The sequence below is a fragment of the Hypomesus transpacificus genome, chromosome 18 (genome assembly GCF_021917145.1).
Source record: "Hypomesus transpacificus isolate Combined female chromosome 18, fHypTra1, whole genome shotgun sequence".
Lineage (NCBI taxonomy): Eukaryota > Metazoa > Chordata > Actinopteri > Osmeriformes > Osmeridae > Hypomesus > Hypomesus transpacificus.
The window spans coordinates 3,284,320-3,310,787 of record NC_061077.1 but is presented as its reverse complement, the minus strand read 5'-3'; the positions used below and the strand labels follow the sequence as shown (position 1 = coordinate 3,310,787).

Sequence of the window (26,468 nt, the reverse complement as noted above, 5' to 3'; positions counted from 1 at the left end):
GTGGTCATAATATAGTTCTGCTTTCAGTAACCTGCAATATCGCACATATTTATATACAGCAAGAAAAAAAGGAATGCATTGCATTTTTGTATTGTGCGTTCCATTTTCTCATACCTTGCAAAATACTTTGAATAATATATATATCTCCCTGAAATTCGGGGAAACTTTTAAAAAGTGCGGACACATTTTTCTGTAACAATTGAAACCGTGGAACGGTAAGATTATGTATAAAGTGGGACTAACCGTTTTGGGAACCTAATCCGTATGGATTATAGCCTACATTTGAACCAAACCATGACAGAAGGAATACAGCATCGTTTATTATGGGCGGGTTCACCATTGAACTGCCTCGACAGATAGGAATTTAAAAATCTTAAAACAAAAGCAAGGTTAAAACAAAGTAATATCTACAAATTCCCAGGTTGATTTCCACAATAGTTACGTTTGCTATGGCTCTGACCGGTTAGGTTTATACCACTTTCATCAATCAATATCATAAATCTAATAAAACAAGGTAGTAAGTCAGGGACAAGTCATATATTTCAGAAAGATTTCCTCTTTTATTCCAAGAAAAAAGGTATTTTCATCCCAAACAAGAAAATAAAATAAAACAAACTTATATTAATGAATCATTAAGAGGATAAGTATGACAATTTTTTTTTAGCTATTTTCTCCATGTTTTTCTATGATGATATTTGTTGTGTTCCATTAAACATGCACCTAAATAAGTCCAGATAATGGAGTCAATGGTATTAGAAAGGAGGGGAGGTGGAGCCTGGTTATGATGGGTCTTTATTGGAGGGTGTGGAGAGTCAAGGAAGGGGTGTGTAGGAGAGGGAGAAGGAGAGAGAAGACCAGATGGTTTGCATGATGACGTTTGGAAAACGAGTGTGGGGATCTCCCTGGTCAGTCTTCTCCGAGGGTGAGGGAAGACGGGGTTAAGGGGTGGAGGGAGGGAGGGGTTGAGAGTGTGTTGGGTCCCCGTTATCAACTGCTGTCCGGGGAGGGCTCTCTATGCATGGAGTTCTTCTTGATGCTGTCGAGGTACTCTTGTTGTGACACGGCCAGGACCGAGGCCAGGATCTCATCATCCTCCCAGTCTGTGAGGCCTGCAGTGAACACACAGACAAACACAGAAAAGTTAGGGTTAAAATCATAAGACCTTTTCCCTCTCTTCATCCCTCCATCCATCCACCTTCACTCCTAATCCCTCCACACTTCTCCAGCTTCTACCCATCCATCCCACCACCTATACAGTAGGACCCTTCTCACTGTCAGGGCCGTTCTTACTCTACACATTGTCATCGCTCCATCCTTCTCCATCTCAAACCCCTCTATATCCCTCTCTTCCTCCCTCATCCTCCCTGTTGTTTGGGCTCTCTGACCCTGTGTTTTATAGCTACACTGTAGACTGCTATCTGATAACAGACCGCAGAACTGTTCTGTCCTCACCAGACCTAATCTGGTACGTTTCGCACAGACACATCTACTTCTTCCCATCCTCCCCAGGCCAGCAGTGAAACTGCTTGGGTTATCTTTTGTTATCCTCCATTTGACAGTTATATGACACTAAAGTATATATATATTTTTTACACTGGTAGCCCTTTGAATAATTTGAATACTGTCAAAACATTTCTTGACATTAAAGGACTGGCAAGTTTTGAGCGTGAGTGTACCACATGCTACACAAGGAACATGAAAATCAAATGTACATAACGAATTTACATCCCATCTGGAAAAACCACTACTGTACGCACCATATGACCCTTCTTTCTTTTTCTGTTCCTTAACTGCGTCACTTTGATGTCGCAGTACACATATCACACAGTGTTGATTTAAATGTCCTTTCCCTTCCCCCTAGCGACAACTAGGCCACCTCTATAGTATTCTACCTGCAGTGTAACATCACCCTACACACACCTGATACTGGATGGGCCACTTATGTAAGACAATCCTGCTAGTGTTGACAACTAGCCATGTAAGGCAGTCACAGTTATATAAACACCAGAAAGAGGAAATTCAAGGCATCTTCCTGAATGAATGGATGGATAGGACTGGAAACCTTAAGGGCTGGGAAGGTATATATCATATGAGGGGCTCGTGTCGGTCTAGCATTACAACGTTTTGCTATACATGAAGGTCATATAAAGTACCTATGAAAGGTCTATAAAAGGCCATTAAAAGTTAAAAAATAATAATAAGGCAATTAAAAGAGGGTAAAAAAGTCTAAATATGATCAATGATGGGTATTTCTATAAGGCCAAGGAAAGTTTTTACCGAAGGCGGTGGGTGACATCTCCTGCATGATTGCACGGTACTCCAGATGATGACGTCCCACTCCAGCCTGGTTACTAGGACCTGGAGAGAGGAGGGGTGAGGAGGGAGCTTTAGAATTCATCCATACAACTATTATCAGGCTATCCAATGTTTCTAACCTCTAACCTCTGGGATGGAGCGTGTGATGGGGGAGGGAGAAGGTGTCTTACCTGGTGCGCAAGGCGAAGGGGGCTTGGGCAAGATGAGTGCAGCGCCGGCTGGGGATGGGGGCTTGGTGCTGACGTCAGGGTGGGAGTGAGAGGGGTCAGGGTTTTCTGGGGAAGGGGCGGAGCTTCGCTGGCGAGGAGATCGAGCGCTCCACTCCTCCAGACCGCTGGAGGCCGCAGCAGTGGCCGAGCTACAGGTGGCACTGGCCTTACGAGGCTGGGAGGAGAGAGCGGTGAGAGGCAGGGAGTGTGTGGGTTACATGTGTTTGAGTGAGCTTGTGGGTTTGTGTGTTATATGTGTTTGAGTGAGCTTGTGGGTTTGTGTGTTATATGTGTTTGAGTGAGCTTGTGGGTTTGTGTGTTATATGTGTTTGAGTGAGTGTGTGTGTGTGTACCTGTCGGGCCTGCTTCTCCTGGTCCTGTAGCCACTGCAGGTAGGACTCCCTGGCCACCTGCTCCTCGATGGCCTCGTTGGTGGCTTCCCAGTCGGTCGCTCTCTTCTTGTCCTCCAGCATCTGCTGCTCGATCCACGATTCCTCTGACGTCTTGATGGCATTCTTCATCAACGACTGGTCTGCATACTGCTGGGGGGAAGGAAGAATAGGGATACAGAGCGGGGGAAAGAAGGGCAGAAGAAGAGGGGTTTAGAGGAAGATAGCAGAGTCAAGGAGAAGAGACCAAGGTCAGCTTTTTGTCCACGTCAGAGTAGCGGAACATGCAGTTCAGTGGTTCAGTAGTGGCCATGGCCCCCTCAACCACCTTCCAGTCAGAACATCCCGTGAGCAACTAGCAGTCATCACAATTTCCCTTATTGCATTTATCTAAAGGAACGGTTGAGGAGGACATGACACAATAAATGTGTTCTCCAAAAGTACACTTTGTTTTCTATATCTAAACAAAAGCTTCTGTACACACATGCACACACTCTGAACCTGATGCTGGCAATAGCCTTGCCTGGAAACCTACAGCTGATAAGAACCTAACAACATCAAATAGTGTGGGTGTGTTTGTTGTACTTGGACCATGGCAGTGTTCACGTGTGTGTGTGTGCTTCCCTAAACGGTGCGTTCTCCCTGGATGAATGAGGCGACCTTACAGTCTGTTGTCCGTTACTGTGTCCCTACTGCTAAACACTACTCAGAAACCTGATTGGCCCGCATCAACAGCCGACCACAACACAGCTCCCATGCTCCAGGGCGGGCCGACCCATGGCATGACCTACACTACTCTAGGTTAGCATGACCGCCTAGTTTAGCTTTCAGTTTACTAGGCCAGTAAGTTGAAAGTTCTGCAGAATCCTGATAACAACCCCTTCATTTGTATCAGGTGTGTTGGAGCAGGAAAACATCTAAAACATACACGACAGCGGGCCCTGAGGACCAGGGTTGAACACCACTGAACTAGGCTAAAGTAGCCTTGTCTTATCTGGTCTAGCCTAGCCAAGGGTAACCCTATCAAGCCAAGTAGACTTCACTGTAAATTAGCCTCACAGTGTTGAATTGTACAGTATTGGCTAGTCCCAGAGATAGTTTCACTTTATCTCACGACTCAGGGGAAAAAGCCTGGGTTATTGTGTTGACCAACCTGATGGTGGAATTTGTATGGGTATAATGGGAGTAGTAGTCTCCGTTCCCCGTGAGGCGAAGAAAGTCGAAGAACGTCAACATGAAAGAGCTGTTCAGATCTGTGACAAAACGTCCGCAGTCTGTTCCTGCTCCCTCAGGCTTCAGACTGGACACATCATTTGCTGAGGACCACTCGAAGTCTTCCAGTGGGGAATCTCTGGTAACCTGGCTAAGAATAGGATCAAACGAGGCCGCAGTGCGCTTGTGTTTGTGTATATTTCAGCAGACATGTCAGAGTTTACAGAGCAGTGACCTGCTAACAGAGAGAACAGAAGCCAACAGTGCCATGAGGAATGTGTCTCTGGGCTGAGGCCTGCCTTCATGGCTGCCTGCTCTCTGTCTGGGAGTGCTGCATCAGACACACACTCGGCCCTCTCTATGCTCTCTGTCTGGGAGTGCAGCATCAGACACACACTCGGCCCTCTCTATGCTCTCTGTCTGGGAGTGCAGCATCAGACACACACTCGGCCCTCTCTATGCTCTCTGTCTGGGAGTGCTGCATTAGACACACACTCGGCCCTCTCTATGCTCTCTGTCTGGGAGTGCTGCATTAGACACACACTCGGCCCTCTCTATGCTCTCTGTCTGGGAGTGCTGCATCAGACACACGCTCGGCCCTCTCTATGCTCTCTGTCTGGGAGTGCAGCATCAGACACACACTCGGCCCTCTCTACTCCCTAAACGCCACACCCTGACTCACACTCAATGCCCCCCCGACTTTCACACCCAGCGACTCTTCTTGACCATTCCACCCTCTGTGAGCTTACTCCCTACACCCCTTCATGGATTGGGTAGAGATACTGGACGACTCCACATCCTTTCCGTACCACTCTGATTTAAACAGGTAAAAGGGTGGGACCCTTGGTGTGTGTGTGTGTGTGGGGGGGGGGGGTGCACGAGGACCGGTACCCACCCCTGGTTTGAAGGCAGGGAGGCCCAGGCCCACACCGATGGTGGCTTTGTTTGGGTTCACTACAGAGTTATAGTGTATGTTACGGTGGTAGCTGACTCTGATTGGCTCGTCATTGTTCTGATGGATACCATGGAACGTGTTGATTGGTTCTGAAACAGAAGGTAGGACAGAAAGGTTACAGGCACTGTCTGGTTAGTTACCCACACACAGCTGAAGGGCTGGGGAAGCTCTCTCTCACTCAAACACACACTCATACAATCAATCTTTCACACACACCTGTGCCATACTGGTAGACCTCCACAGGTCGATTGTACATCTCTGCCATTGCCTGCATTTCAATGTGGTTGCCATGGCAGTTGTTTTTCCTCTTCCTGTTGATGTATGTGGTGAAGTCTTCTGTCACATAGTTGGAGAAGTAGTCTGCATTCTTCATCTGACAGACAGACAGGCAGGCAGTTAGCACCGATTATGCATTATTGACATACAACCTTCATATTAAAAGATTGGAATCAAAAGCTTACAGTTCCCATCACTCGGCAGTCATGAGGCCTTGCAGCGAGAGGACTTACCAAGTAGTCCATGCAGTGTTTACGAACAACTTCATGCATGTCTTGGTCTCCATACACTTGGTCAGCTGCAAAGATGGAGGGAGAGGGAAAGATAGAGAAATAAGAATGACAGGACCAATATCAGGCAATATAAAATGTTCTGATATATTTTGTGATGAATTGCAGGGTCTGAACACCAATCATCATCATCATCATCATTGCAAAATGTGAGTTTTAACAGCGAAGGTGCATGGCTATATGACTGATAATGTGATCTGCATGAGCCGCAGACTAATTTGGCGGGCTTCCCCTCAATGCTATTCTGAATGTGATTTCTGCTACTGAGTCAGATATGAGAGTCCCAGATATAAACAAAACCTTAAACCGGTTTAACCCCACAGCCACCTCTTCTCCCCCCCCCACTACGAGAGCGGTATGCAAATGAGCTTCGCTCTATATTCCGGCATGTCACATGACACAAGCCGCAAAGATTCTCAGAAACCCTTGGTCAACTTCCTCTTGGTTCTGAGTATGAAAGCAACATTGTGGAGCTGTCGCTGCAGAGCTGCAGCCGCAGCTAGCATCTTCTCTGCTGCAGCACTGCAAGCAGGCAGCTTGGCCTTTGATCACACACCTCACACAGCATCTCAGTCTTGCTGGTAATACTATATCTGGAGACCCCTCACCCTTATAGGCGGCTTTTATACACGCGACTTACTGTCAGCAACCCTTGAAGTCCCCCATCCTGTAACACTAACCATAACCTATATTTTAAGCTGCAAGGGACTGTTTTGATAGCTGTCTGAGCAAATCATACACTGGGCTTCCTAGAACGAGATGCTATCTTAGGCCTATGATAATGTAGAGAAACTTTAAGTTGTAACCATCGTATTGTCTAGATCTAGCTATTGATGTAGGCCAGAATCTGATGCACTGTACAGACGCGTCTCAAGAGGATGAATGGACAATAAAGTTGGCAATAAAGAGACAATAACACTGAAGACAAAAAGCTGATCCTCTGATTGCGTTATTGAAGAGTGAGCATAAACCAGTAACCCAGATAAGAAGCAGAGGAAGAAGACTCAGGTCACATGGTCTGCTATTGTCTGACTGACTGAATTTGGGTGAGCGGTTTCAGTTCCCAGTTCCTGGTTCCATTGCAGAGGTAAAGATGTTAATAGCACACATACACACACACGCCCCACAGTATAAGGTGGCATACGCCAGGTGCTGGGGGCGGGAAGGGGGGTTCCCCACTAATACTCATTTTACTGTGTGACTCATCCTTAGAAAAACACATTTTCTCATCTTTCCACTGTTCCACTCAGCTCCAAACAACTAACCAACCACACAGACTAACAGCTATGCAGAACTAGGCCTCGACAAGCAAAACAGATAAGCTTCAGTACTAACTGGTACTATTAGCTCTTAGCCAGTTCCATTGGTCTGGGCTGTGACCTCCGGACTGGAGCTTAATTAGTCAACAGTCAACCAGGGAGGAAGCCGATGAGGGGGGGGAAGGTAGAGGAAGGCATTCATTGCTTAAAGCTACTGGGAAGTGACCACAGAGATGATAGGCTTCACAAGAAAGGAGAAGAGAACCAACACCCACAGAGGAAACTAATAACCGCAACAAGCTCTTCTTCTGCCGCTGGCCTCTGATAGGTCAGCCGCGGTGAGTTTCTCGGAAGGGGTGTGGCCACAGGCAGCGAGAGAAAAGGCGGGATGGTTGGGTTCCCGCCCTGTCAGTCTGGAAGCCCCCGATAAAGTTTTATCAAATGCGACAGAAGAGTGTTGGCGTTAGTAGTCAATGGAGAGTTGGTAGTAACCACGCAGAAAGGCAGAGGCTGCATATGTAAGCACGTCATTATTGTTCTCTAGAATTCCAAGACCTGGCCAGGCCCACAATCCCCTTCACTACAGTACACACACACATTACTCTGTCTCTCTACAGTACCACCGTGTAGTTGCCAAATCCCAATTGACAGGACTTCTTTGAGGAACAAACCTTTTTTTTATACAAAAAGTTTAAAAAAGAGACAGAAAAATGGAGGCAGATGATCTTTGGCAGGTCCCAGTGACCTGTGCTATTTGACCACAGTGTGACCATGTTGACCACCAACTTCAAAGCTAAACTTTGATCCTCAAACATAACAGGTCAATACTGACTCAAGGATCAGGATCAGTCTGAACTGTCATTCTAATCTCAGTCAAACTGATCAGAAAAACAACACCAGCGCTAGCGGTTGTAACACAGTAACACTTGAGTTTACATAAGGTTAAACTTCTTTAACTTGTAGGAGTGAACCTTTCAAAGCACTCTAAGGTGCACGGTGCAACACGGCCAACTCCTAGTTTGTATGTAATAACAATACTAATAATGTATGTATGGATATGCCCTTCACTGGTTTTATCCAGTCTCGTATAAAGAGTATCGGGGGGAAACAGGAAAGTCCTCCCTGGTCACTTCAGTCATTATAACCTGAGACAACAGGCCCCAGGATTCAACACATCCTTCCAGGAAGCTCCATCCAGCAGTCGTTTGGAAAGCATATTGCAATACTCATTGTATCATATTTGTCTTGTATTTCATCCATCTGCCTAATACCACCACAAAGTAGAATTGTATTTATTGTTGTTATTAATAATACAAATCCTAGCATTGTAGACAATATTTGCCCCCATTCAGTAAAAAAACAAAACAACAACAACCTATGGTCAGGATGGAAGAGGAGCCCCAGTCTTATTTCCTTCATAAGAGTGAAATATATTTACAATTAGGAAAAGCAGACTAGGTGCCCTGCAGATCCTTTACTGGGGAGCCATGTCTTTAACCTCCTGGACAGAGGCTCAAACGGCCACACAGACAGACAGCCTGTTTCACAACTCAGGCAAATCTAGCTGGGAGACATCTGTATGTCAAAGTTCACCCGCCTTCTCCACGCAGGGCCCTCTGCTGAGAATGACTGGCCCGGGGTTACACATCACTGTTCACGTGTTCTGGGTTTGTGGTTGTAACGTGTACTGTGACCCTTCTGAGTGAGCAATGCCAGAATGACCCTAGTCCACAGTGTCCTCGTGGACTGTGCATGACATAGGTCAGGCTTACAGTAAGGCCTGAATCATGGCATTACAACACTCCAGGTTCACCCCACCCCCACCCCGGCCCCCTTCCTCTTTACTGGAAGAAGAGTAGGGAACTGAGGCTGATATGGATTGTATTACAAAATGTGTGTGTTTGTTAGTGAGAGAAACAACTGCTGATTTGAAACTGAACGTGTGTTATTTCAGGCAGACAGAGAGACGGAGACAGTATCAGAAAGTTCCTCTCCTAAGGTCAGTCCGGGGGATATTGCAGAAGAACGGGTTTCTCCAGAATAATCATGCAACAGTGCGTGTCTGCCGTGTGAAAATGTCCAGTCCAGTCTAGCCTAAGGCCTGTTACAGTAACCAAGCCAAAGGACACCATCACCAAAGTTCAACAATAAAGCAACACAGCTGGCATTCACATGCCCAGCTCTAACATCAGCTGTGACCTCATCACAGGGTTTCAAAACAACACAAAGGGGATATCAGCCCAGACTGGCTGGCCCTCAATGGGACACCAGCCCAGACTGGCTGGCCCTCAATGGGACACCAGCAGCCCCGGCCAGGCCAGGCCAGGACCTGGCAATCACATCAATGCCAAAGCCTTAAAGCCTAATTCATACTAGATGCATAGCAAGTAAGGGTGTAACGATACACTCAGCTCACGATTCGATACGTATCACGATACTGGGTATACAATACAATACGTATCACAATATTTTGAATAACATTTTAAATGAAACTGAAATTCAATCAACAGATTTATTTCAAAAACGTTCAACATTTTCAATAATTTTCTTTGTTGTACATACAATTTAGTTAACTCAGTTCAAGCGATTTCTGTGAATGCAATAAATGCACGCATGATGCAGGTGCAGAGTAGGTTGCGTGCTGGTAGCTCAACAAGTAGGATCAAACGGACGTCATATTGTAAAAATATTGCCATAGCTCTACCATACAAATTGTAAAAAATTGCGATATATTGTTCCACCCCTAATAGCTAGGTACCAAATATGGTGGCAATAGTGCTTTGGGATTTTCCGCTGCAATGGAAAGGACTGCAGACCATTGAGTTGCTGTGTAGGTCATAGAGCACAGTGAGCACACATCTAAGGTGGCAGGTCCACAAAAGAGCAAAGTTCAACACAGGCAGGTTTGTGTGTGTTTGTGTGTCCTTCCCATCTTTCACAATGGAACTGGGAAATGAAACCACTCACCCAAACAGCACAAGTAAACACAATGACAGGTATTTGTGTTTCAACCTGGCAGTAAGTCCACAGGTAAACTCAATAACAAGTACCTGCCTGTCTCCCTTCCTGCCTGCCTGTCTGTATGTAGGCAAACACACTGACAGGTATCTGTTTACAGGTACAACCAATGTCAGGTGTCGTTAGGCATCTATGGAATGTGACAATCCCCGAAACGGAACAAACCAAACAGGCCAACATCTAATTACTCACACAGCTTTCAGCTTGATAGACAAACTGGTGGCACGGTCCTGTTTATAGCTACACATCACAGGTTAGGGCAGAGAGCAGACAGAACTGTGACACCAGTGAGAAGCTGTGTGTGTGTGTGTGTGTGTGTGTGTGTGTGTGTGTGTGTGTGTGTGTGTGTGTGTGTGTGTGTGTGTGTGTGTGAGAGAGAAGGGTATGTGTGAGTGTGAGGTGTAGGTGTGAATGTGTGTGTGTGTATGTGTGTGAGAGAGACCTGAGAAGTGACAGGTAAGAACCCAGATGGGGGCTGGTGGTTAGTGAATGTGCTGCTCTGACCCACCCAGTTGCCACGGAGAGTGTGAGAAAGACATAGGTGAGAAAGAAGAAAGAGAAACTATCACCAGCTACCCAACCAACAACGAGGTCCAACTGACCCTCGATAGCTGGTCGCTGGGTGTTGGTTTTCTGACCACACGTCTAAATGAAATTGTAATCATGAATCAGACAAGAACAGGATGAACTGCACATGGCTCTTCTCCCGAGCAGACAGACCACTCCACACTGCCTCAGGACTCTGCATACCTGCTGATCCCTGGCATTCCTGCCTGAGTCACTGATCACCATCAGCACAACTCTGCTCACCTGACACACACACACACGACCACGGGGTTTAACTTGTAGAACCACACTTTTCCAGTTCTCAGTATAAACCCATAATGAGCTGGCTCCTAGCCTGGTTAATGTATGGTAGCCTACCCTGGAATGGATAGAAGAAAGAGTTCAACATCAAACACCACCTTACACCTTCCCTGCTGGTTTCAGGTATGCAGAAATAACCAAGTAATAAAGAATAGAAACTGGGGGGAGGGGGGGGGTTATTTCCCTGTTCTTTCATAACATTTGAGACTTTCTTAACCTAACCACAACAGAAACTTCAGCAGTCCAGCAGAGCAGACTGTGAGACACGACCGTCACTAAAACACAGCACACTGAGACACTCTACCCTCACACACGCTTGGCGGCCAGGTGGTGAGTAACACACCTGGCCAGAGCAGCAAGACCAGGGGGAGGTCAAACGAGAGTGTGTTTCAGTAAAGCACCACCACATGGTGTAGGCGATGGTGGTGATGACACCGATTACACTAATGAAACCAAACCATCTGTTGCGTGCTGTCTTATGTTAGATATAGATTTGACGGCGTTGTTAACCTACGAGTCTCGTTAAAAAACATTAAATGAAACGATCAAATGGGCCTAGATGTACTAGGGATGAAGACAGAGAGAGACAGAGAAGAGAGAGAGATACAGACAGAGAGAGAGATACAAAGACAGACAGAGAGAGAGATACAAAGACAGACAGAGAGAGAGATACAAAGACAGACAGAGAGAGAGATACAGACAGAGAAGAGAGATACAAAGACAGACAGAGAGAGAGATACAGACAGAGAAAGAGAGAGAGATACAGACAGAGAAAGAGAGAGACATATACAGACAGAGAAGAGAGATACAAAGACAGACAGAGAGAGAGATACAGACAGAGAAAGAGAGAGACATATACAGACAGAGAAAGAGAGAGAGATACAGACAGAGAAAGAGAGAGACATATACAGACAGAGAAAGAGAGAGAGATACAGATAGAGAAGAGAGATACAAAGACAGACAGAGAAGAGAGATACAAAGACAGACAGAGAGAGAGATACAGACAGAGACAGAGAGAGAGATACAGACAGAGAAAGAGAGAGAGATACAGACAGAGAAAGAGAGAGACATATACAGACAGAGAAGAGAGATACAAAGACAGACAGAGAGAGAGATACAGACAGAGAAAGAGAGAGAGATACAGACAGAGAAAGAGAGAGAGATACAGACAGAGAAAGAGAGAGAGATACAGACAGAGAAAGAGAGAGAGATACAGACAGAGAAAGAGAGAGACATATACAGACAGAGAAAGAGAGAGAGATACAGACAGAGAAAGAGAGAGAGATACAGACAGAGAAAGAGAGAGACATATACAGACAGAGAAAGAGAGAGAGATACAGACAGAGAAAGAGAGAGACATATACAGACAGAGAAAGACATATAAAGACAGAGAAAGAGAGAGACAGATACAGACAGAGAAAGAGAGAGACAGATACAGACAGAGAAAGACAGATACAGACAGAGAAAGAGAGAGACAGATACAGACAGAGACAGACAGACAGAGACAGAAATATGCAAGTCAAAGGTCATTAGATCTATGCTAATGCGACATGAATATGACTACAATAGTCAAACATCTGAATGCACTGTAGGCTAGTTTCTATAGAGGGCCACAGGAATGCAGCTAAAGTGTGTGAAAGAGTTTTGGGAAATCTGGCAACAAGTGATACTCCACCTGTGGCTGAGGAGGTAAATGCATGGTTACATCACCTCAATTCAAACCAGGGATACCATCAATGAACTGGCATGGTAACATGCAAATGTCCAAGAAGCCCTAGGGCAATGACAACACATTACTTAACACAGACTGTGGAAATCTGAACACTCAGGTTTCCAACCTGAAATGAATCAACTATGAATAAGAGGATCAATATTATTGTTAATGATTGGAAGTGATATAAAGAGGTGGGACTTTACACTAACTGTAAACGTCCTTGCACAAACAAGAACCAGGAGAGGGGATGAGAGGAAGGAAATTTTGACGACAGAACTACCATTCTGTTTCCTTGGCACTTTACCAGTACTACTGATATGGAAACAAAAACATTCTTTAGGCATTCCTTCCTTATTGTGATGAAATCAAACTAAACAGGAAGCCTTGGTTTTGTTTCAGTGTCACTCTTATGTAAGTGGATTCTTCCTGGTGCAGTCTATTTGTTTGGCCAGGTATGAGTCCCCCCCCCCGCCCATAGGACTCAAGCTGCTACAGACTGGCTCAGGTTCCTGCTGGGAACTCTCACATCTAGGTCACTGGGAGTGGAAGGATGGAGGGATGGAGAGAAGGGGGCATGGATGGATGAATGGAGTTTCGCTCTGTGCCTTAGGGTTAGTGCAGCTGAGAGAGCCTGATACTAGCAGCCATTCCCAGGACTCTCTCTGTCTTTCTTTTCTATTTCCCTTCCTCCCTCCCACTTTCCCTTTTCACTGTTGTTTTCTTTTCAGGGTTAACTCAGGTGAAGGAAAACTACTGCACATCCTGAGGCTAACTCAGTAACACTAGGCCCCACAGAACACATTGGAAATCGTAGTAACCACTAGGATTTACTTGTCTATTCCACAAATGACTTAAGAAACCAGATTAACTATCTAACATTCTTTGAACTTAGATACGCTCCACAGAGAGAATAACCACTTAGAACTGTCTATATCTGTACAAAAGGCGCCATCTGGTGTAATCTACTGGAATGGGACCAAAGGAAACAACATTGGGGGAAAAAGCAATAGTGTGTGTGTGTGCGTGTGTATGTGTGTGTGTGTGTGTTTGAGCATACGAACCGACAGCTCTGAAGAGACAGGCTCCATCCTCCTTCATCTTCTTGATGACAAACCCCTTTTTTTCCCCCAGCGCCTTCTCAAACCAGTGCTCCTGCTGGGGGGGAAAAGCCCGTCAGTCAGGCATGGGGGAAACACAGATCTTCAGGTGCACAGACTCACACACGCTTTGGACATGTTCGTAATAAACTCAGAGATTCATATTCCTTAGTGATTGAGGGAAAGAAAACAGGAAAGATGGAAAAAAGGAAAGATTGGACATCAGGAGCCAAATATTCAGTGGCGTAACCAACGGATGCTTGTCCAAACAAAGCTCAAACATATGCATTTAGTGCCACCGTGTGGCAAGGAAGGAACATCATTGACCAGGTAACAGGCTTGAAGACACACCTGTGAATACACTTGGTTCTGTCTTGATAATATTGTTTGATTCCATAGGCCTAATAATCAAAAATACTGCCAAGACAACTCACAATTCCAGTACAGTACTATTTCTCAATTGTTTATAATTTTCACAATTAATTGGATAAGCATGGGCTGTAGCATAGAATTATACATGTACAGAAATTCAAACCAAATGTTGCCGCTTGTTTTATTTCCTTGGTGTGCAAAATAATAAATACAGCCTACAGCTTCAGGTGTGAAACACTGTTGCTGCCCTATATTACACAGCTAATGGATACAATAAAGTAGACTGCATTGGTCATTGAATAAACATTTCTTGAATGCATTGACTTCCAAAAGACTGTGTCTTCCACCAAGCTGATAGTGCATTCATTGTGCATTTATGTGTCTGAGAAATCTGAGCACCAGACTGCTCATCATGACTCCGGGAGAGTATGGAATTAGCAGGTTGTACGGAAAACTTAAACAGTCTCATTTTTCTATTGAATCTAAAACCTTCCACCCGGAGAAACAGCTGCAGCAGTGATCTATATCTACAGCACAGCTCAATAGTAGTTGTGTTATTATTTGATAGAAGTTTGCTACCACGATCAACTAAAATGTAGCTACAAATAGATGCAAACAAATCTGAATCTGATTGCCCATAACACTGTTAATAAGACAATATAAACATGCATTTACATTTTCTATTAGATTGCTCTTATAGTGTTTACGTCTTCCACAGAAGTTAAAAGCTGTTTTGATACTATATGGAATAATGACGATAAGTCAACATGTCCCAAGCTGATCTTCCTGTATATGACTGATGCTTGGCAAAAAGTAGTAGTGTGTATTCACACTTTGTTGAACATTTTTGCAAATGCAGATCATCTATCGGGGCACCTAAAACTTAAAATACAGTGCTGTTGTTGATCAAGCATTAGTGATACTGACAACAAGTCATTGGACCCATGTGTAGTAACACAGAACTACCCAGAGACAAACTGAACTTGTATCTGCACATACTGCTATACACACACCTCCCTATATCAGGCAAATTCTGGATCAGCCATATAAAACAATAGGCTATGTTACACCATTTAGGCTACTGTTTGTGAGACCTTCTTTATTTCCATCTATTGGCACAGGCTACGGCATAAACAGACCTAGCCTAATCCTATGATCTTGCTCAAGGGCTGAGATGAGACACATTGAAATAAATACCTACTTCAAAGATTACAATAACAACATATCTATATCTGAGCCATCTAGACCACGTATCTTTTTTAGCAATTAGGTAAACACGCGACTGCAAGAATTAAATTAGAGTGATATCCGCTGTACCTTCATGGTGTCATTCACTCTTGTCTCTAGCCTTTCTATTGGTCGTCCACTAACAAGTAGCTGGATAGCTAGTTAGCTAGCTAGCTAACTGGTCATCAATTTTACCTGTTCGACTGTGGCTGGGTCTTCGGACTGCAGTCTGGCGGCATTCTCGTACTCATCTTCACTATTGTAACCCGCACCTTCTTCCGAGTCGGCACTGGGACCCCCTCCACCACCTCCAGCAACACCGGGTGTGCCACCCCCGGCTACCCCACCACTGCAAGTGGCTTGTCGTCGCCGTTTACTCAGACCGGGCCCCGAACAGCAACTACCGATTCCTCCACCGCAGCCGACGCTTCCTGACAGTTCTCCTCGTGTTCCAGCCACGCAGGCAATACCTCCGGCCACGCTCCCGTCTCCAGGTCCGACAGGAGAGCCTGAACCCCCGGGTGGAGGGGAGGCCTGCTGCGGCCGAGAGCTGGCCTCGTTCCGTCTGTCCTCCCTTGTCGAAGGCGGAGCGGCTTGGTAAGACCATGGCGGCGGCGAGGCCCTTGGTCTCGCACCTGTGCGACCTCCATGCGGATGCTGATGTGGGTCTGAACCGCTCCTTCTGTCAGTCTCGTCAGGGTGGTCCGAAACACCGACACTAGAGTTCGGTTTCTTCTTCGGAAGAATCGTCATGGTTGTCTGTAAGGGAGGGGGTCAAAGGGGTGACGATTCTTCCTTTCCAGATTGTGGTCAATTACTTTTAGCTTTAGGCCGTCCGTTTTATTCAATATTCGACCTAAAACTCTTAGCTAACAAAAAATATCAGTATGGTATGTTATTGGCTTGGTTTTCGAGCTTTAGGTGAACAAAAACAAACCGTCTCCCTCTTCCCGTCCTCCAAGCTCTCCAGTCTCCACAAAACATCAACACAGATCTGACGACACATCAGGACGTCACTTCCCTATTGCGACTGCTTTTTTACTTTAGACGTTCTCGCCTAGCGGTTGTTCTGCCTGGTAACTATTACATAGAAAAACCAAGATGTTCTTTGAAGATAATACGGGAGAACAAAGGATTATGTCAATTAAACATTACTTCAGCATTGTTAGTTCTTTATATATCGATAAGAGCGGGTCACAAAGACAGGCCTATGATACAGATGTTTGCGTTGTTATTTGCTAAAATATGTGTATATAAGTGTTAAGGAGATTTTATTTTTCTACGGACAGAATGTAAGGATTTATAGTGTGTGTGTGCTTAGGCTGGTCTACGTAGGCCTATATTTGTCTTCTAATAGCTACGTTTTAGGATACAATTGTGTAGCCTAGGTCTTGCGTAGCATTGTAATTAACTTAAATCTATCTATTGCTGGAAATATAGCCTGCCTGACAACTGTTATGGTCCATCGAAAAATAAAAGGAGACGGGAGAGTTCAGACAGTGGGATACTGAAGTTTATTAATTTGAAATCTCCGCAGACACAGTCACCCTTAACAATAGACCACTCACACGTAGTGCTGTTGAGTAATATACTAAACGTTGATTTAAATATAACAATAAACTTAATGTTACAAAATACCCTGCATACCACGTCTGTCAACTCTTACCTAATTAAATAGCATATCGTATACTACGGCATTACAGAACAGGACACTGCGCTGTTTCAGTCTTCTACCGCCGGAGGGAGTTCTTACACCTGTTAACATCTCATTTCCAAATTCACCCTGATTTATTAGTCTCGTTTTACCAAAGCCTTCTTGTTTATTGTTGATCAAAATATGTATTTACCAGCACCTGTGGAACAATAGGCTATAAAATCATCATACACAGATAATCAAATTAATAATTGTCTAAATGAAAATCCTTGGATTTGATTGTACACCTCATTATATTCATAAACAGAAGCGTGGGATGTAATCTCACTCTCCATTATTGGTTTCGAAATATAGACTAAATAAATAAACGTAGCAATAACCGTTTAACCCAATGAATAACTCCATTAGGTAATACAATAAGCATAAAAAGAGATTCCCCCACATGAAATTTTAATGCCCAATACATGTTTCCTGAAGTAGTATGAGTAGTCTGGTACTGATGTTTTGGTTGCTAGGGTACATTTGGTTAGGTGCACTGCACTTTAAACAGATAGTCCATCTTCACCTGGTTAACTGCTATGTAGTATGACATACATGGTTTAAAACAGTCAAGAAACAAGAGTGCAAAGACATGCAATGAATTACTGCTTTAATGTGCAACCTCTAACCGATATCCTCAAAACATCTATTTACCAAGTAAATTAAGTGTTGAAGTGGAGATGACAAAAATTGAGCATTTAAAATGTTCACTGTGTGAGTGAAGATACACTGTGTCAAGGTGACCAACTAACTGTCCATGCAGTGAAAATAAACCAGTCTGCATAACGCATCCTGATCAATGTTAGTTAGAAAGGTTATTAAGAGGTAAACTTACAGTGAAGGGAACTGATCAAAGCTGCATAGGCTTATATGTAAATATCATGAAGAAACTATTTCTGCTGAAATCAAGGGAAATGAATGGCTAGTGAAATAAAACATACATGTACATTCAGACGCCGTTTCTCTATTATGTGTAACAATAACAGCAGTGCTCCCTGTGAAAGCACAATAGCGTGAGCCTGACTGCCATTGCAGGCTGGCTCATCGGCTTGGGTCAGGTTTTGTTAAAGCTAAAGTTTAAGATGTAAGTACTGGAACTGCTCATCCATTGGAGGAGAGGAAAACGCAAGAAAACAGAACCGTTTATACGTGGTCCCTTTCTCCTCAATTTGTTCGGAGAGATCACTGATCTCACACGGCTGTGTACAGCTGTGTAAAGAACCACATACTAAAACATACACAATCATAACAGGTCAGATACTGTCATTTTCGAACAGCGGAGGAGAAGAAAACAAATAATGATCTCCTCACATCTGTGTGCTTGGTAGAGAGGACCAGGGACCCGAGAACACAGGAGGAACATGCAAGTTGACATGCAAGAGATCCCACCACAGCCAGACTCTACCTGTGAGCATGAGTGGGCAAGTCAGAGTTTAAAAGGTGCTCTCGCTCTGGGAAAAATTCAACGTGGTGTCATAAATATTGCCTGTGAAGTGAATTATATAAAGAATTAAAATATAGAATACATGCGGTATTAGAATGTATTTCTGTGGAGGTGTTTGGCCACTTAATAGTTGGCCTGCTGCGCACATCTCCTTATATAAGAAAACTGCTTTACAATAAGATGATTATTCAACAATATATCTAAGTGTGCTTGAGAGAAAGAGCGAAAGGGAAGGACAAGTGAGAGATTTGCAGTCTAAAAATACGTATCTTTCACAATGACATCTTACTCTTAAATCTGAGAATCAGAAAAACTAGATTAAATACACAACAGTTCATAAACTTCTTCTTGAGAGTATGTAGTCTCTCTTCCAGTCCTCCACTACCACATGTAAGTCTTGGAAGTGTCTATCTGCGACCCAGGGGGGTCCACTGAGCCCTCCTTCTCTTTCTCCGCTTCACTCTCCCAGAGGTTGATGAGGGGTGGGTAGAGCTCGTTGAGGGGGATGGAGGTGGCGTGCTGCATGTACTTCTTCAGGGAATGGTGGCAGGACTTCTGTTTCACCCTCCGACCCATATACACGACCAGGAGAGCCATTATACAGATGGCAAACAAGGATCCCATCACGGCCGCCAGCGCCACGTTTGCAGGCTGTGCCACCATCTCCACAGCGAAGCTGGCTTCTTTGGTGGTGATGTTGAGACAGGAGCGCTGGGTGTGGGGCTGAGCAGAGGTGTAGGCGGGGGCGGCAGCAGCAACGGTCAAACAGACCCGGTACTCAGTGGAGGGAAGCAGGTGTGTGAGGTTGTACTCCTGGACGTCCACGGGCACCTGGGCACTGTAACTGATCTGGGGGTTGTGAATGCTCATGGTGGCACTGGCCCAGCGGGGCTGGGGCAGCTGGGGCACCTCGTGAGCCCCCACGGAGGAGGGAACGGAAGAGGATGGGTACAGCTTCCACTCCAGAACCACAGACTGGGCATGGATGATCTTGGCCAGAACCACCAGGGACCCAGTGGTGGTGTTGACTGAACCGGGGCCCCTGGACCTACCACTGCCACTCACCCTGCCATCCTGCCAGTCTTCCCCCTTCTCCACCCACACAGAGACACTGCGTGTGTCGGCACCTTCGGCATTCCACGCCACACACGTGTACAGACCTGCATCCTCCGGTTCCACATGAAGAACCTCCAGGGCTCCGGGTTCCTGCAGGTAGTGCTTCCTCCTGCCCCGCCCCTCTGCCATCCCCAGCCCTCCTGTCTCAGAGGTAACCTTGTCCCCAGTGGGCGTGACCCAGTAGAACTGGGGGGCCGGATCTGCCTGGGCCCAGCAGTTGAGGACCAGAGGTCGTCCAGCAGTGACGTTGAGCTGTGGGGGGAAGGTGTGTGGAGAGATGTGGGGAAGACAGCTGTTATAGGCTGTACCCACATTCCAAATGCCACTCACTACTTCCTGCAGGCTGTGGCCTACCAAGTGGGGCGGGGAGGAGCACAGTGTCATCTGGGACTCTAACAGCTTGAGGGTAGAGCGGTTCCCCAGAGCTGGCCCCCAGGTTGCAAGGCAGTCACACCTCAGGGGGTTGCTGTGCAGGCTCACCTCGTCCAGACTGGGGAAGGACGACAGCACCTCGTGAGAAAGCAGGCTGATGTCATTGTTGTGAACCAGCAAAGTCCGCAGTCCCCCCATGTCCGTGAAGGCCCCGCGGTCAATGTAGGAGAGCCGAGGGTTGCTGTAGAGTTCCAGCTTGGCCATCTCAGGGAGGCTTGAGAAGGCTCCTCGCTCCACGGCGACCAGCTCTTCCATGTTGTTGAGGCTCAGCTCCTCCAGATGAGGGAAGTCATGGAAGTCTCCTCCCTGGACACGGGTGATGGGGTTCTTGTTCAGATCTAGAAATTTGAGGTTGGGGAGGAGACGCAGGGCCTCCCTGGGGACAGATGTCAACTTGTTGTCGAAGAAGGAGAGACTCTCCAGGTATTCAAGACCTTGGAAGGCTTCAGAGGGGACCTCCTGTAGCCCCATTCCTGCCAGGACCAGGCTGTGGAGCCTGGAGAGGGGATGGAAGTTCCTATCCTCCAGACCCAGGATGGGGTTCTCTCCAATCATCAGGATCTCCAGGTTAGGCAGAGCTTGGAACCAGTGGCTGTCTATGGCAACCAGGCGGTTGGAGTTGAGGTGCAGCCGGAGGAGATTGGTGAGGCCTGTGAAGGCTTTGGGCCCAATTGAGGATATCTGGTTGTGGTTGATGTAGAGCTCCTCTAGATTGGCCAGGTCCTTCAGACTGAAGTCCTGCAGCTCCGTCACTTGGTTCTCTTCTAGGTACAGGGTGACCAGCTGGCTGAGGTTCCCCAGCCCAATGTCCTGGATCTGGTTGAAGTGGTTCTGGGAGAGGTCCAGCTCTGTTAGGTTGGCCAAACCCTGGAGCTCCACGCTGACCAAGGAGATGTTGTTGCTCTGGAGAAGAAGGACCTGGGTGTCTGCAGAGATGTTCCAGGGAACTCCACGGAGGTGCAGTTCATTGCAGTCAACTGTCTTGGCCTGGTGGTAGACTGACTGGGGGGTGTACCAGGGTCGTGTCTCACACACACACTGGCCTGGGCAGGGAGTGTTTGGGCTGGAGCCAGGGCTGGGGCTGGGGTTTGGACTGGGGCTGGGAATGGTGCTGAAGCTAGGGCTAGGGCTAGGGCTAGGGCTAGGGCTAGGGCTGGGGCTGGGGCTGGGGCTGGGGCTGGGGCTGGGGCTGGGGCTGGGGCTGGGGCTGGGGCTGGGGCTGGGGCTAGGGCTGAGACTGAGGCTAAGGCTGGAGCTGGGCATGGCGCTGGAGCTGGGGACATGGCTAAGGCTATCAATAGGGCTGGGGCCAACAATAGGGCTGGGGCTTGAGCTAGTAAAAATGGGTCTGGAGGTGGCATTGGACTGAGGGTTGTAGCTGAGGCTATGGTTGACGCTAGGGAGAGAGGTAGAGCTTTGGCTGGTGAGGGTGCCGAATGACACAGTCACCAGACAGAAGGTCAATATCACAAACACCGCCAACAGGGGAGATCCCATGGTGCAATGCAGGTAGGTAACCCTGACAACGGACAGATGACTTCCTCTAAGAGGAGGATGGAGGTGGGGTCATCTAGTCCTGTAAAACAGACAAACACAACAAAGAAAGATTAGTGTGTGATGACAAATATTTTATTTTTTACAGAAACAAAATCATGTTAAATTAGACGTTTACAACAGTCTACAAGAGCTAACAGAAAGGTTATCTCACTACACAAACAGAAAGAGGTGAATTAAACTGTCTTTATGCTTATTGCATGTAAAACACAGCACTCATTCCAAGACAATGCCCCAGGGACTCGTAACTATAAGAAAGAAAACACTGTAAAGAAAACAAAACACAGGGCGTTGTAAATCAGCCTGACTAGGCAGAAAAAACAGCTTTTCAGTGTGGAGCCATTTAGGTGTCAGTCAGGCAGTGTTGAGCTGGCTGGCTGGCTGGCAGCTTGCCTCGCTGGCGCTATGGTAACAATCAGCCACATAGTCTCTACCTACCCACATCCTGGCATGGTGGCTGTGTTTACCATTGACATCATCCCTGAAAGAGGCTTAGAATTTTGGCCATGAGCCAATCGGAGCCTTAAGATGTCTCGCTGCTGCCTCAGTGATGCAATGTCATGAAACTCCCGCTCTTCTCCTGATCTACTCCCCCTTCTCTGTCCCCTTCTTCCATTATCTACTCTCCCCTTTCCCCTCCAAGGTGGAGACAAGTTTCTGTAGTATAAACATCATTACTGTATCCATCTAAAGGTTGTAACTACCCCCCCCCCCTCCCCCCTTTTCTTGTTTTGAGTAGATCCAGCTCTTTTTGTGCCCAAAGACCCAGACCTCCTGCTGTCACAGTTGCCGTCACCACATCCAGACAGCACTGGCACAGCCTCATTCAATTATTTACTCGCGTGTGTGTATACAGTGCCCTCCAAAAGTATTGGAACAGTGAGGCGAATTCCTTTATTTTTGCTGTAGACTGAAAACATTTGGGCTTGACATCAAATAATGAACGTGAGACCAGAGATCAACGTTTCAGCTTTTATTTCCAGGTATTTACATCAGGATCTGATGCACAACTAAGAAAATATCACATTTTGTTTGAATCCACCCATTTGTCATGTGAGCAAAAGTATTGGAACAGATATACTTAAAACATATTTAAGTGAATAAGACTTAATATTTAGTTGCAAATCCTTTGCTTTCAATAACTGCAGCAAGTCTGTGACCCATTGACGTCACCAAACTTTTGCATTCTTCCTTTTTGATGCTTTCCCAGGCTTTCACTGCAGCCTCTTTCAGTTGTTGTTTGTTTTGTGGGGTTCCTCCCTTCAGTCTCCTCTTAAGCAGGTAAAATGCATGCTCTATAGGGTTTAAGTCTGGAGATTGACTTGGCCTTTCTTTCTCCAAACTTTAGCCTTTCCATCACTTTGGTAAAAGTTAATCTTTGTCTCATCAGTCCATAAAACTTTGTCCCAGAATTTTTGAGGTTCATCTCTGTACTTTTTGGCAAATTCCAGCCTGGCCTTCCTATTCTTCTTGCTAATGAGTGGTTTGCATCTTCTGGTGTAGCCCTTGTACTTTTGTTCATGAAGTCTTCTGCGAACAGTAGATAGTGATACCTTCACTCCTGCCATCTGGAGGTTGTTGCTGATCTCACTAACAGTTGTTTTAGGGTCTTTCTTTACAGCTCTCACAATGTTTCTGTCATCAACTGCTGATGTTTTCCTTGGTCTACCTGTTCGACGTCTGTTACTTAGTACACCAGTAGTTTTCTTCTTCTTCAGGACATTCCAAATGGTTGTACTGGCTATGGCCAATGTTTCTGCAATGGCTCTGATTGATTTTCCATCTTCTCTAAGACTCACAATTGCTTGTTTTTCACCCAAAGACAGCGCTCCGGTTTTCATGTTGTTTTCACCTCTGAATACAGTCTGCATAGACAAAACCTATCTTACCCAATCTGAACCTGAGTGTAGACATTCAGTGGTATTTATTGATTGAATAATGTATGTAATAGGACACACCTGGGCAACAAAACACACCTGTCAGTCATATGTTCCAATACTTTTGCTCACGTGACAAATGGGTGGGTTCGAACAAAAAGGTGATATTTTCTAATTTGTGCATCAGATCCTGATGTAAATACCTGGAAATAAAAGCTGAAACGTTGATCTCTGGTTTCACATTCATCGTTTGATGTCAAGCCCAAATGTTTTCAGTCTACAGCAAAAATAAAGGAATTGGCCTCACTGTTCCAATACTTTTGGAGGGCACTGTATATAAAAAGGTCCAATGACAAATCAAATCAGCTTCCTCACAAAACCCAAGCCAGCTGTCTTGCGTGGATATCCCCAGATGCGTTCTCTCCTCTCCCTGCTCAGCCTCTGGAAACACACGCACCAGTGATACAGCCTCGTTTGAAATCCTCAGAACAAATCCCGTACATGGAACCCACATTGCTGTGCAGCTGACTCAGAGCAGACTCAGAGTAAAGACATGGACGTGAAAACTAGGAGGGCATAATTACCCTGCTCCTTTCAAGCTCTGCTCACAAATTGACTCCCAAGAGGGTTGCATCAGGCTAGAGCTGACTGAGCTGTTCCAGGTCTAGGGGCTGGGGCTGGGGCCGGGTCTGAGAACTGGATTGGGTTAGGCTGTACAGGGTCTAAGGGGTGGAATAGGCGTGGGGTGGGGCTGTACCGAAAAGAACAAATGGATGGAAGGAAGAGAAAGATGGTAAAAGAGAGAGAGAGAAATAACAAGAGAGGGAGCAGAGAAAGAAAGAAAATGAGAGAGTGAAATATATGATGAGCAGCAGGACTGGGACATGATACTGAGTGAGCAGTGCTTGGATGAGCAGCGCTCGGATGAGCAGCTTGCTCTCTGTGATCGTCCTGGGCCCCTGTCTGCGTCGGTCCAGGATGTGTGACAGTCCCCAACACGCCTGTCTGATCACATTAGAGGACCAGGGAATATGGGTACACACTCACTCCACCCCACCCCCAGGCCCTCTGGGAAGGCAGGAAATAGGGCCACCTTGCCTGATGCCATGGCAACTTGACAGGAAGAAGTAGATGAGCAACCCCTGCACTGCACTCTGACTGGCTGGTGCCCTAGCACCAGCTTGTTGCCCTCGGTTTCCATCTGAGGCTGACTTGCTGGGCTTCCCTGGGAGGAGAAGTAGGTGTAACAGCCAGCTAGGGTTGAAATATATCACCTTCTAAAATGGTACTAGGTCAGAGTCTAGGTGACTTAAGTCAATAAACCCAGTCCTTAAAGGAACATTACACAAATTACATTGCTCTCTCTCCAACTATAATCAATCTTTCCTTGTAGGATCTCTCTCTCTCTCCCTCTACAACATATCTTGCCCCTATGAGAACAGTTCTCTTTTGTCTAATAATCTAATCCAGAATTTTTGACTACAGCCTCACAAATTTGCACTTGTATCGAAGGCAATGAAATATGCATGGTTGCTGTATCAATTATTGAGTGTGCTGCAGGCAGGTCTGTGTTTCCCTCCCCGCATCCTGCCCAGGGAGCAGCACAACAGCAGCTGCTAATTGGTGTGACAGAGACGGATCCGGAATTACACAGTTTGTCAACACCTCCAGTCCAGCCCCCTACATCGATCTAACAGACACAAACACAAACACACACACACATAAACACATCTACACACACAAACATTCACACAGACAGACATACAATACACATACCAATAAACATCTCTTTACACAACCTGTCCTACATTCCATGCATGGGCATGTCGTGCGTAAGTACAGCTACCAAACTCTTGTCTGTTGCCTCCTTGGTGACGTGGTACCTCCAGGATTCCTGATCGTTCCAGCACCCGTCACTGACTGACTGTGCTCATAAACATTGCTGCTACCTGGCCCCCGCAGCACTGCACGCTAGTGGGAGAACAAATAAATGAAGTGCTGCCATTTGCTCTGGGTGAGAATGAGTCTCCCACTCAGGGACTCACTAGAGTAGGCGTGAAAACACTCACTGTATCCCTCTCTCGCTCTCTCTCATGCTTCCTCTCTCTCTCATCTCACACTCTCTCTCTCTCTCTCTCTATCCAGTTCTCCTCCTAACCAACTGCTATCTCTCTCTCTCTCTCTCTCTCTCTCTCTCTCTCTCTCTCTCTCTCTCTCTCTCTCTCTCTCATCCAGTTCTCCTCCTAACCAACTGCTATCTCTATCCCTCTCTCTCTCTCTCTCATCCAGTTCTCCTCCTAACTAACTGCTATCTCTATCCCACTCTCTCTCTCTCTCCCTCTCTCTCATCCAGTTCTCCTCCTAACTAACTGCTATCTCAATCTCACACATTCTTTTTTTCTCACCCAGTTCTCTTTCAGACTCATATTGTCATTTCTTTCTCTCACCCAGTTTTATTTCTCACAGACACATACGCTCACACTTTCCCTCTCTCAGTCTGTTTTTATACCCACCACCTGGTCCGCCCACATAATGTTGAAGATGGGTGCAGATGCCATCTGAACACAAATATGCCATCTCTGAACATCATGTTGCCAACTGAGCACAGCAATGCCATCTCTGAACACAAATATGCCATCTGCACACAGGGGCACTTAGTAGAATCATCAAACCAAGCCATTTCTCAATGCACCAACCAATTTAACTATACTCAACATTTAGTCATTTTAGCTGACGCTCTTATTCAGAGCGACAATATCTTATCTCCTCCTTCCTGTAAATGCAAAATTAATCAAATGTAATGGATTCCAGACCCGCAGGGAATAAGAGGTATAATGTCTAAAACTTTTAAATATATTTTTATATGAACACCCATTATTCATATATCTCTGTATTCAGTAAAGATTATTGAGCTGATCTTTTCAATAAGAACATTTAACACAACTTGAACTAGTTCTGTTCTCCAGGACACTGCTACAACAGGTAACATCGTTTAAGGAAGCCAGTTCTTCTTCTTTATCAGCCAATGTGTTGCTCTGTCTTTCTCTCCCACGATTTAGTTAATCCAAGTTCTTCTCTCCTTGCTCCTCTTATGTCTCCCGCTCTCTATTTATATGCCCCCCCCCCCATCTCCTCTCTCTCTCTTCTGGCT

The 26,468-nt window shown here is 45.9% G+C and overlaps 2 protein-coding genes across 4 annotated transcripts; both read right to left on the bottom strand.

Annotated features, from left to right (window-relative positions):
• Positions 1-538: 538 nt before the first annotated feature.
• Positions 539-16,197, bottom strand: otud5a (OTU deubiquitinase 5a). Of its 3 annotated transcripts, XM_047040422.1 has the most exons (10): positions 16,139-16,194; positions 15,397-15,960; positions 13,567-13,660; positions 5,591-5,655; positions 5,298-5,454; positions 5,022-5,170; positions 2,879-3,067; positions 2,487-2,700; positions 2,278-2,358; positions 539-1,109 (listed from the first exon to the last, which is right to left on the bottom strand). In XM_047040422.1, the coding sequence occupies exons 2-10, from the start codon at positions 15,952-15,954 to the stop codon at positions 988-990; spliced, it is 1,629 nt and encodes a 542-aa protein (XP_046896378.1). In that variant the 5' UTR covers positions 15,955-15,960; positions 16,139-16,194; the 3' UTR covers positions 539-987. The 3 variants fall into 3 exon arrangements, with proteins under 3 accessions (XP_046896378.1, XP_046896381.1, XP_046896382.1); XM_047040425.1 differs by having other exon boundaries at positions 2,879-3,064; positions 15,397-16,197; XM_047040426.1 differs by having other exon boundaries at positions 13,567-13,657; positions 15,397-16,197.
• Positions 16,198-16,704: 507 nt separating this feature from the next.
• Positions 16,705-21,149, bottom strand: si:ch211-180f4.1 (uncharacterized protein LOC100144405 homolog). Its single transcript, XM_047039308.1, has 4 exons — positions 21,125-21,149; positions 20,493-20,812; positions 20,306-20,431; positions 16,705-20,066 (listed from the first exon to the last, which is right to left on the bottom strand). Exons 1-4 carry the CDS (start codon positions 21,147-21,149, stop codon positions 18,720-18,722), a joined length of 1,818 nt encoding a protein of 605 aa, XP_046895264.1. The 3' UTR covers positions 16,705-18,719.
• Between the last annotated feature and the right edge of the window lie 5,319 nt (positions 21,150-26,468).